General features: G+C 32.8%; 1 protein-coding gene across 1 annotated transcript in view; it reads left to right on the forward strand.

Moving 5' to 3' along the window:
• LOC144251978 (transcription factor RFX3-like) overlaps positions 1–12,221 on the forward strand; it is a gene marked incomplete at its 5' end in the record, with an annotated part of 95,216 nt that overhangs the window by 18,012 nt on the left and 64,983 nt on the right. Inside the window, 4 exons of the mRNA XM_077794581.1 lie at positions 4,117–4,238; positions 5,911–6,023; positions 9,977–10,092; positions 10,616–10,770. Coding sequence (XP_077650707.1) covers positions 4,117–4,238; positions 5,911–6,023; positions 9,977–10,092; positions 10,616–10,770 — 506 coding nt within the window. The remainder of the gene's footprint in view (positions 1–4,116; positions 4,239–5,910; positions 6,024–9,976; positions 10,093–10,615; positions 10,771–12,221) is intronic.

The following is a 12,221-nucleotide window of genomic DNA, read 5'->3' on the forward strand; positions in this document are numbered from 1 at the left end:
GAGTTGCAAGCTGTTAAAATGATCGTTTGCCTCTTACTAATTTTGAAATCCAAAGCTGTTTCTTCCTTTGATACAGTGCAGGTCATTATCAAGAACACACCATAACTCAAGAGCATACATTTGTAAAATAAATGGGGGTAAAGGAAGGGTAATACTTTTAAATACTGAAAGTTCAGGTTTTAAAGAATTCAACACAGAGGGGTTTGTTTGTTTTCAATAGAAAGAATGTTTTTATAATTTAATATTTATGGTGATTTGTAAAGAGTGCAAAGAGGCAGGAAAATATATGTTCTGTTTCATTGCTAAAAATTTAGTTGAAATTCAACCAGAATTAAATAATGTAGAATTATCATGTTAATAGAATATTTAAAAACTTAGAAAAAAAATCATTTATACTGAACCTTTTCAAAACCCTGAACTTATAGTGCCCTATGTATAGTAAATGCTCAATAAATATTTGTTAAATTCATTAAAAGTATGTTAAGATTAACTGATGGCATGATAAAATGAAAAGTTATCTTGATCATTCATTCATTCTCCATTTAAAGATATTTATCATGTATTTCAAATTTAGTTCTTGGGGGAAATAGAAAACTGATGAAATTTTTGTTTTTTAAATTGGCTCTTCTCTAATGTTAATGGGTATATTTCTACAACATTGATCTGAAGGACTCCTTACCTGATCAAGAGGCTCCTATGGACTAGGACTATGCATTCTGCCTAGAAAACATCTCAGAAGCATGTAATACCAGTTGCTAAGCCCCATTCTCAAAGATTTTATTAGGTAGGTCTTGAGTGAGCCTCGATATTTGAATTTTTGTATTTGAATTTTTTAGGTATTTTACATAGTTAATTTATAGGTATAGGTATTTATTTAGCCTATTTTTAATGTGGTTGTTTTTGACTCCTTGTTAAACTCCCTTCTCTTCTGGGAAGACCCAAACCTCTGAGATGATGGTAGGAGATAGAATGTTTTTCTTAAATATGGAATCAGGCAGATGAACATCCAGCCCCTTGCTGCCCAATGTTTCTGGTTTCTGGGGATTTCTTGCAAGCACTAATCTAGTGTCAAGCAGTAAACTTTGAATATGCCACTATATGATTCATTACTTAACAAAGAGGAAAAGCAAAAGTTAACATTACCTAGAAGCTCTTCCATACTTTCAGGCTCACACTAATGCAACCCCCTGCCCTTGCTGGTGCCATTCTTCCTAGAGCTCTTTGAACTCTGTACCTGGAGTCTAGCATGAGTCACAATATAAGTTTCCGGTTTTACAGCACTTCCACCAAGGAAATACCCATACTGTATTATCTGTGCCTGTCTTTCAATCTACTATTCATCTTTCTACCCTTATTCTTATGGTTATAATAAAAGCACTCATTTCCCAGCTCTGACTGTATTTTCTCTGTGTTTCCCTTCATCCCCACTATGTAAGAACTTTTCTAAAGTACCGACCTGTACATTTTCTCCTGGATTTGTGAATTTATCTCCTTCTTTCCTTGTAAGCTGGCCTTGATGCATTTGCCATCTCCCACTTAATGTAGTAGACCTCTAATTAGTGCTTCCCACTCAATCTTATTAAACATCATCATACATCAATTGTGATTCATTGTGATTTTGACTGCATATTAAAAATACAATATTTCCTACTCATAGACACTTTCACTGTGTATGATACAATGATAATGCTGTCTTCTTAAAGAAGAAGGTAATTTTGCTTGTAGGTTATAGGCTTGCTAAGCACTGTGTGCAGGTAGATTGTGGCATAGCATCTGTCCTCTGAAAACTTATTCTAAGAGGAGTATATGACATTTTTTTTCCCACTAGTCCTTGGTTTCATGTCTTTAATACTAGGTGCTATATATGGCAAAGGAACATTATAAAGCACAGCTGGGCAGAGTATCATAATTACTTTATAAACTCACATCTAAACTTAGTAAGTTAAAGTCTATAGGAAATATTTTTTTTCCCTCTTCTCCGGGGTAAACAATTCAGATTCCTTTAACTACTTTGGTTAAACTCTGTGAATTCCAAACTCCACTAACTTAAATTAAGAAACATAAACAGTTTTCAGATATATTGTTAGTGAGAATAAGAAAATGAGAATAAGAAACTTCCCTAAATGAAATAAGGATGTAGTCATTCAAGTCTGCTAGAACAGAATGATTAAGCAACTGTTCCCCTATATAAGTACACAAAGTACTTGCCTCACAAAGGGTTAGGGTTAGGGTTAGGGTTAGTGTTAAGAAGAAAAAATGCAGAAAAAACATTAGATTTTTCATAATAACACATCTTCCATTGTCTTTTGGTATGGTCCTGAATGGCGGGGAAAAAAAGGCTTTCCAGAAGATTTTTCTATTCAATAAAAGAGTAGGTTTAAATGTCTGGCATAACTTCTTTATGTAAATATAAAAAAATACCACAGTGAATCTCTCCATTATGTATATCCACAAGAAATTACTTAAAAGAAATAACTATGGGTAAAATGACAGAAATATCAATAGAGGAAAGGGAGCAAATGGTGGGGAGAGAGAAAGGGAAAGAGAGGTACTGCATTACTAAGTTAGAACAAGATATATTCCATGCTTGTGGAATTATGTCAAAATGGATTTTACTGTCATGTATAACTAAAAGAACCAATAAATAAAAGAGTATATTTTTATATATTTATATTAGAAAGTACCAACTAATATTTTGTTGTTGAAGAGGTCATCACTAAAGTTATAACCATAGAATGAGATGAGTTGTACCATTTTCACCCAGCTCATCCTTTGACTTATCTTTGCTTTCCATAGTTGCATGTAAGCTACTGTAACATAAAAAATAAATGTCAATATCACTATGAGAAACTTTGAAATTTTCATGAAAGTTTCATTTTTCTAAGTTATAATTGATAACATGCAAGTCTGAATCATTTCCTAAGTAGCCTGAGCAATATTTGTGCGATGTTTCACCAGATCCATTCATTTCATACCTGTTGTCAGAGTACAGACATCTCTAAGTATATAGTAATCACAAGTTAGGGGCACTGATATTTACAATAACTTCACACTATTGATGTAGTTGAATTTTGGTTTAAATAAGGGTTAAGTAGGTGGTGAGAATATCTAGTTCTTATGTTTATAAAAACAGTTGAAAATAGCAATAAAGGAAGGACTAACATGATAATGGGAATGAAGCTATTTCTAGGTGATAAGTTTATTGTAGATTATTTAAAAATTCTTTTCTCTCATTTCTAAAATGAAGAAAAATACTTACAATCTGAGAAAAGAAGAAATTAGAGCTGCCGCTTCCTTATTTTTTGTACACTTGTCCTAGAAGACTTGCCTGAGATGTTTTATATATGATTTTTCTCTTCTAAAAAGTTTTTTTTTCTTTTTCTGCTTGCTGCTGATGCACATTTTTTCTATTTTAGCAATATGAAAAGTACATAAGGTCATATAAATAAGATCTAAAGATAAATACACTGCTGTAGCTGACTTTTTCTTTTATTTTGGTAAACTAGGTTTGTAGATGTATTATTGCTTGTATTTTGCTGCAAAAGGATGCACATAGTCTTTGTATTTGCAAATGTGGATAAGAGTCTAGAGAAATGAATGTGATGAGATACATATGAGATTTTAGGAAATATGAAAACAGTATGATGAGATTTGTAGACTGATTATATTTGTAAATACTAATAAGTTGAAAGCCACTCATCAACATTTTTTAGGTCCCAGTAGGCTCCTAGATCTTAGTTCAAATTCAAGTTCCAGTGTCTTAAAAATGTTTCTAACTTGATCCATTGGCCTCCAAAACTTTTCAAAATATGTACTAATACTAGAAGCCTGGACATCTGCTGCTGCCATCCATAGAAATGCCTCATAATTCTTTCATTATTATGTAAATTTCTGGATTTTCAAACATGGTTCCTTTTCCTGTTATTCTTCCCCCTTTGTTCTTTTCACTCTTGGAGAAAAAAATGCCTACATCCTAACTTTATGAAATTGTTAAGGGAAAAAAATTCCTACAACTATCATGAGACATTAAAGAAGACAGATTACAACTGAATGCCTTGGAGTTTGGGATAGTACAAAAAAGTAAGGAATAATTTTTTTTCCATCTAATATTTTTAGGTACAAGCCTATGCAGAAAGTGGATGGGGTTGCAGATGGTTTCACAGGAAGTGGTCAGCAGACAGGCACATCTGTTGAGCAAACTGTAATTGCCCAAAGTCAACATCATCAACAGTTTTTAGGTATGTTAAGGTGTACTGCCTATTAGTTGCTCTTGGGATTTTGAAGAGAACAATAAGTCTTTTCTCCCAGTACAATGTCCGTTACAAATGTTAATTACATAGAAAGATTGTTTTGGTGTTGAAACTATGTACATTATATAGTTCTAGTTCATCTCTACTTTCCCATTTGAACTTTATTTTTAAAAGTCTTGAGCAAAGTAGGACTTTGAAATGCATAATCCATTAAAGGCTATAAAAGTATTTTCCAGAATTTATATTAATTGGCTTATGTTATTAAAATTATGCTTTGTTTACTTGCAGTAGTTATTTCAAGGACCAAAAAGAATTCTCTTTTTCTGTATACAAAGTTGTATTTGCAGACAGTATCAGATTAGAAGAAAATTGTATTAAATTTTAAAAAAGAAATTTATTCTTTTACATTGATCCTAGTACTTTCTATTTTTGTAATTTTTAGATAGTATCTATGTTTCTTGTTATTGAAAGAATTAGAAAGTAGAACTACAACATTTTACATATTACTGCCATAGCCTAAGAAGAAAAGTAGCAGTTAAATTTAATGCAGAATTCTTCTGGAAATGAGCATGCATAGTGTTCATACAACATATCAACTTGCATAGGTCAGAGAGTGTGTGTGTATGTGCCTGTGTGTGCGTATATATGTATCCATGTGCACTTTCCAACAAAGACAACTGGAAGAGACTCTCAAATTGGAATGATTACTTAAGTTGAAAATATGGCAGTATTTCCCAAATTAAAGTCCTCAGATATAGTCTTGTGGACCCTTGAGCTTTCAATTAATTTCAAATAATGTCAAAAAATAATAAAATAATGTCCTGAATTTTGCCTAAAAGCTAAAACTAAATACAGTTCTGCAGTTTTACTTGCCACATTTATATTTGAGTTTATGATAAAGCAAGCACCAAAGTGTATTTACGATAATTGTCCAGAGCTAATGAAAAAAAAAAAAAGAACAGAAAGAGACTATGTAAATTATGCCTTCCTCTCAAGGGAAGGCTAAATCATGTCCCTATTCTCTGTGTGGAGGCAAGTTTCACAGTCATTTGAATGCAGAAGAATAATGGGCGAAGTACCAATCATGGAATATATGTTGGAATAGGCCTATCAAATGCAAAAAATCCTGTACTACAACAGCCGATCCCATGTTCATGTTACAAGAGATAATTTAGTTATAGGACAATAGTATCATCCATTATATCAAATTAATGTTGTTAAATTTAACTTTATTTTGTGGTTTTCTTTGTATTTCATAACTCTCTTGGCTTCTGATTATATTATCTGAACATAATAAATTTAAGGCTACATTTATTTTTTGTGCAGTTAAGTAGCATGATAATGAAAATAACTAAATTTGGTACCAGCAAGCTTGAGATATTTTCTTTTAATAGAGGCCTGGGCTGTAGGATTTCTGATATAACTGGAGTGAAAATTTGATTTCTAAAAATTCCTCAGAGTGTACCCTCGATTCTTATATTTTGTGCTGATCATGTTGTTAAGTTTTGCTTGCAAAATATTAATTTGAAAAGTCCTTGTTCTTTGGCCCTCTGACCTCTAAATTTTTTTTTTCTTTTTAGTCTTCTGAAATTTTTCCTCATTAATCTGTAATTGACACCATCCACAGTAGCTTTTTTCTGTTATGTTGTCATGGTAACAGATGCATCTCGAGCACTTCCAGAGTTTGGAGAAGTTGAAATCTCTTCTCTGCCAGATGGTACTACCTTTGAGGATATCAAGTCACTGCAGAGTCTTTATCGAGAGCACTGTGAGGTAAGTCTTTTTAAACATGGTATGAACATGCACTAAGTTTTGCCAGAAAATTTGTTAAAGCAAAATAATCAAGCTTATTCCTAGAGTACACATGAAGTTAGTACTAATTCTTTTGAGCATTTCTTTGAGCACTAATAAATTCATTTTTCTTCTTTCTTGTCTCAGAGTGGAGAGGTGAGGAATGCAGGAAAGTGAGAGTACATTTTATTCTCCATTTCTTAAGCCTATCCTAATCTGAATCCTTTGATGCAGCAATTCCACTTCTAGGTATTTATCCTACAAAAATACTTACATATGGGTGACAAGACAAGTGTATAGGGAATTTGTTGCATTATTCTTTTTAATTTAAAAGGTTGGCTATATCTAATAGGGAACTAGATAAAAATCTGGTACTGTACAGCCAGAGAACAGACAACTCTAAATATACTAAAATGGAACAAGTGCCAGGATTTAATGTTAAAGGAAAAATCATAGTGTAATACTATATGTAGCATATTTTCTTTTAAGTGAAAGAGAACTTATATATATACATCTCTCCAGAAAGAACAGGAGAATGTTAATAGTAATTGTCTTTATAAAGGAAACCAAGTGACTGGGAATCAGAAGACTGATTTTTTTAGTGTGTCCTTTATCCTTTTGAATTTTACACCATGGTGTATTTCTTTTAAAAATGATTTCTAGAAATGCTCAATAAAGCACTTCAGGTTTTCCTTCCAGGGAACTTGAGGCTCTAATTTTGTTTCATTTTTTTGTGGTCAATTAAGTTTCTCTTGGTGTTTTTGATCCCTGTTCCTATTGTCCTTCCCACATGATGTAGTTTAAAAGGTGAGCTCTCTGCATGCCAGCATATTAATAAATCTGCAGCTCACCTGGTAGGGAAGGCATCATGGATTACAGAGTTTTCTTAAGTGCTTCTTCTTTTGAAAGAGGATTCTATTTAGAATTTAAATAGCTGTATTCCAAGGGTATTTGTTATTTGCTTAAAAGTTGAAGATTATCCGTTGAATACCTAGGATAGTCCTCCTGACTGCTAACAATGCAATGTGCAGTAAGAAATTTCAGCTTATAACACTCACAGATTTTTTTCCCACTCCAGAAATAAGAATTGCTTGGGTGAATCGAAGTATTCGTCAAGGATGCTAAGTTATTGACAACCAGGGTGAATTCTCTCCTTATTAGTAGAGTATGTGCCAGAAATGTTCTTCAGTGTTCCCTACCAGTTCCCAACATTTCTTAGTGTCATTTACCTTTGACTGTTGTGCTTTCGCCAAGATGAGAAAATTTCCGGATTATCCTTATATACATGGGGAAAAATTCTTTCTACAGCTGTCATCAAATTCAATGAAAGTTTGTGTACAGATTTTTTCTAAACAAGTTTTTGTTTCTCTGTGCTCAAATGAACCCTGCTTTAAGCAACCAGCCTGTAAAAATATAGTTTGAATTTTTAAAAAAAGTTTCTCATATTTATTCAGAATGTAAGTTTGAGCATAAATATACAGTAAGATATACAGTAAGTACTTCCTAAAGAATTGCAGTATGATTATTCTAAGTAAGAGACTCCTCCAATAAGATGAAAATATGCTTTGGATTATAAAATTTTCATGAACATACCAATTGTCAGGAATAAATACACTCTGCATGAAGAGATACGACATGTATAATAATTAATCTGTGTGGAAAATGATGGCCCATAAAATAATCCCTATTCATTTCAAAGTCACAAGTGTCTGTGCCACTTTTCATGGGGTGGATGGTGTACATAGAAAAGAAATACTCTAATTATTTTTTTCCTCTCAGACTTTTACATTTTTGAAATACAGCTCCCTAAATCTCATGTCCAATCCTGTAAATAATCCTTTGCCCTAAGGCAGTGGAATATGAATTATTTTAATTTATATCTTAAAGTGGGTGGACAAATAATAAAATGTTTTCTTCATTTGTAAAACTGCCTCAAATGAGATTGATGTTGAAGTCCTTTTCAAAAGAGTTATTTGAGATTATTTAATTCAAGGATATATTGAATATAAGATGCATTGAACCCCTTTATTTGCCTTACTTTATTGCACATTTCCTACAGTTTATATTTTTAAAGAAAGACTAATAAGCCTACTTTGCTTATTATTTGGAATTCTCATAATTTGTTTATCAAAGATTTCATAAATGTCACTAGTTTTGTTATATAAGGAGCAAGTACAATTTTCTACACAATTTGCTCCAGCTATATGTTTTTCTTTTAACATATACATAGTGTTCTTACAACAGTCTCATAGTAGAGGTATGTAAAATATTAATAGCTGTTTCACACTTAGAGATATCTCTTGGTATGCCTAAACTGCATTTTTGGAAAGCAACTATAATAATTTGCTTTTGGAGAAAGTTTTTATTTTTGTTTGGGCTAAGGGACATCTGTATGTCCTTTATTTTTAGGGCTTGTTTTAATTTTTACTAACTTTTTTTTCTTTTTTTTTTGAGATGTGGTCTTGCTATTTCCTAGAGTGGTCTTGAACTTGCAATTCTCCTTTCTCAACCTGCGTAGTAATTGGGAATACAGACAAATGCTGCCACTCCCTGCTCAAAGCTCAGTTTTATATTTTTGAATGTTGCTGAGGAATGTATTGACTTCATTTTCATTGTCCAACTAACTACTTGCAGCATTCCCTACTCATTCCCAAAAGAGTAACTCTAAACAGATTTTTTTTTTAATATTTGAGTTAGTCTTAGGTTTTTAAGTCAGCTATTCTGTGTATCATGTATAGGGCTATCTCTACATAAATAGCACAATTCTATAATTATTAAATTCTAGAGTATAAATTATTGTTCTTTTTGCCCAAAATATTCAGACAGACTCTACTTGGCCCATTTTCTCTGCCTTCCGTGAATTTTGAAGATCTTGATGGGGCTCTTTTACCTATTCTGGTTCTCAATTTTTGATGACTCCACATTATACATGCATATAAGTTACTTCTGTCTTTAAAGGCTCAAAATATTCACAGAATCGTGTGTCTTTTCATAAATAAGTGTCCTTTTGGCTTCATATCTAACAGCTAATTTATAAATTAATTGTAATGGTAGACTGAGATTATATCTGGTCATCATCAAAGTTAATAGAAAAAGTAATATATTTTAGCATCATTTAATAAAAAGCACGAAGAAAATAAAGAAAAGGAAAATTCCTTGATGCATCTGGAAAATGGTTCTAGAAACTAAAATTAAGGAGAAAATGAAGGTGAGGACCCTGGGGATAAAAAGGGGTTAGTCTTAAAGCTGCTCTCTACAGGGAGTGTGCAGAGATGGGTTAGATTCTTTGATGTTAAAGGGAAGGCATTGTGTGACCAAAGGAGGGTGCTTCTTGTATCCTTTTCTACCCAGATAGGTGCCATCCTCTGAAGGCCTGATGACTGTATACTTTGTTAAAGCCTCTCTCTGGCTAGGAACATCCTGGTCAGTGGCCTTACAAGAGTTAATTCAACCCTAACTCCATTTTCCATAGAGAAGCACCTCTACACTCTTGTGCCCCATTTGATAACCAGTGGTCACTTAGCCCAAAGAGGACTAATGTGAATTGATCATTTGCTATACTGTTCCTGGTCTGAGAATAGATAGAGGCAGAAGGAAGCAGCAGGTAAAGGAACACAAGAAAAATAAGGAAGAAAATGGAGAAAAGAAAAACAAGCATAAAAATGGAGAAGAAAGGTGAAAGCAAGGCTAGGATATGATGCCATTATAGAAGGAATACAAGTTATCCTGCTTAATTTTACAAGAGTTATTTTTCCTTTTATTTTCTAGTTAATCACTTTGTTTCCTTTACTTCCATTGGTAAAATTTAATTCACTTTCACTATTTGTTAACTTATGAACCCAATGAGATATTTACCATATAAAGTCTCATTAGGCTCTTTCACCTACCCCGTAAGTAATATTGTGAGGTAATACTGATACCATTTTGTTTTATAGGCAATATTGGATGTTGTTGTGAATCTTCAATTTAGCTTGATAGAAAAATTGTGGCAAACATTCTGGCGCTATTCTCCCTCTACTCCAACTGATGGCACTACTATTACCGAATCAAGGTCAGAATCAATATGCTTTTCCAATTCATTTTCATGACTGAGTAGGTGTTACAGCTAATGAATTAGAGATATGTATACCAGTTGTGAACCTTACTGATAAAATAAAGTGAATAGATTAATGCTTTGGCCATCCTTGAAATAAACCACAAACTGCTCTCTTGAGGTTTCAGTGTGTGTGTATATATATATATTTATACACACACACACATATAGCTCCCATTTTTATTGATATGGGGGACTACAGTAGAGCTATTTCATCCTCATGAAATTGCTATCATATCTGCCTTTCAGACCATCAGAAAATTTTAATGTGTATAGGCAACTCTGGGGGAATATTTTATATATATATATATATATATATATATATATATATATATATATATATATAAATCCAGCCATATGGCACCAGTACAGTGGTGGTATAGTTCTAACCTCAGTAATATTTGATAAACTATTTTTAAAGTCCATTTTCTTTTTTATCCTCATTTGCCATCTATTCATTTGCTACATTTATTCACACCAGCAATCTGAGTGAAATAGAAAGTCGACTACCGAAAGCAAAGCTGATAACTCTGTGCAAACATGAGTCTATTCTGAAATGGATGTGTAACTGTGACCATGGGATGTACCAGGCTTTGGTGGAGATTCTCATCCCCGACGTCCTTAGACCTATTCCTAGTAAGTTAAATGCAGACAACTACGGATGCTTTTGTTCTGATACATTCCACCCAGGAAGTTTGGGGAAGTGACATTGCAATCTGGAATGATCCTAATTTTATTTAAATTTGTCAAATAGAAAACATGCAACAGAGAATATTGCATGAAAGCAGCCTAGAGCAAAACTGTAGTAAAAGGGGGAAAATGATCTGTTTTCCAATCTTTCACTTTCTTTTTGATTAAAAAAGCCAACCTAGAGATGTGCCAGCCCTATAAACTAATTGTAAGAACACTCCCATTTTAGGCAACCATGAAAAATTATTTTACTCAAGGACAAGTTCCCCTTCATATAGCAAAAAATTGCTAAAATCTGTAATTGCAGATCAGTCCCTTCCATAGTTACCTTTGATGTGAAATGAATTTATCTTGGTCTTCCGTGAAGTTTAATTTCTTTAAAAAAGCATTTTCTTTGTCACCTACATCATGTTAAGAACTATAGACTTGGTTCCTATTAACAATAATGGTTAACTGGTATTTTAAGAGAAAAATCTATGTAACTACACAAGCATTGTATTTCCACTATAAAGCAAGTAGGAATTACATAGATAGCTTAGATTACCTTTATAAGTGATGGTGCTTTTTAAACTGCCTTGTTACAAACAAAGCTATTTTCTCCAATGATTAGTAAAAATGCTATTACAGATACTGATAGAAGCAGATGAAACTATTTTTTGCCTGCATCAGTATAAGCATATAATGGTGATCCTTTACTTTTAAAGAAATGGTACAGTTTCCACTATTCCCTGACATTAATAAAGTAAAAGCATTCTTTTGGCTTGTGAAATTGGTGATTAAGAATGCACTTCAAGTACACTGTTCACAGATGATTTTTGTTAATTTTTTTAAGAAAGCATATAAATGTAGTAGAAGAAAAGGGAAAGATGTTATATGTTTATACTTCTCCCCCCAAATATGACAGACAACAAAAAAAGAGGTATGAATTCCCTACCACCTTAAAGTAGATGCTTGGATATATTTACATATAATATCAATGAACACCCTCATAAATTTATGAAGTAATAAGTGAAAACAAAAGAAATCCACTGACATCGTCCCCAATTTTTATAAATTGCCAATGTGTTTCTTATTATCTGCACCAAGCTTCCTGACTAAAGAGTGATGAAAAGTGATATTGTCATGAAAAAATTTCACTATGTAAATTCTTTACTGGTTTATGCTCCAGAATCTGATTCCCTTGTTTCTCTCCTGCTCCTTGTGCTGTGATTATCCCTGTGATTATCTCTAGAGATGTTTAAGAGAAGCTGCATAGGGTAGCGCATTAACCTAATATCTTACTGCTAATATTCACTTTTCCTCATGAAATACAAGAAGGCATGGTAGTGAGTGCTTTCTTTTTTGAGGCAAATCAATTTCAATATTCATTAAATTGTTTTGAAATATTTTGTTTCTGT

This window comes from Urocitellus parryii, unplaced genomic scaffold (genome assembly GCF_045843805.1).
Source record: "Urocitellus parryii isolate mUroPar1 unplaced genomic scaffold, mUroPar1.hap1 Scaffold_347, whole genome shotgun sequence".
In the NCBI taxonomy this organism is placed as follows: Eukaryota; Metazoa; Chordata; class Mammalia; order Rodentia; family Sciuridae; genus Urocitellus; species Urocitellus parryii.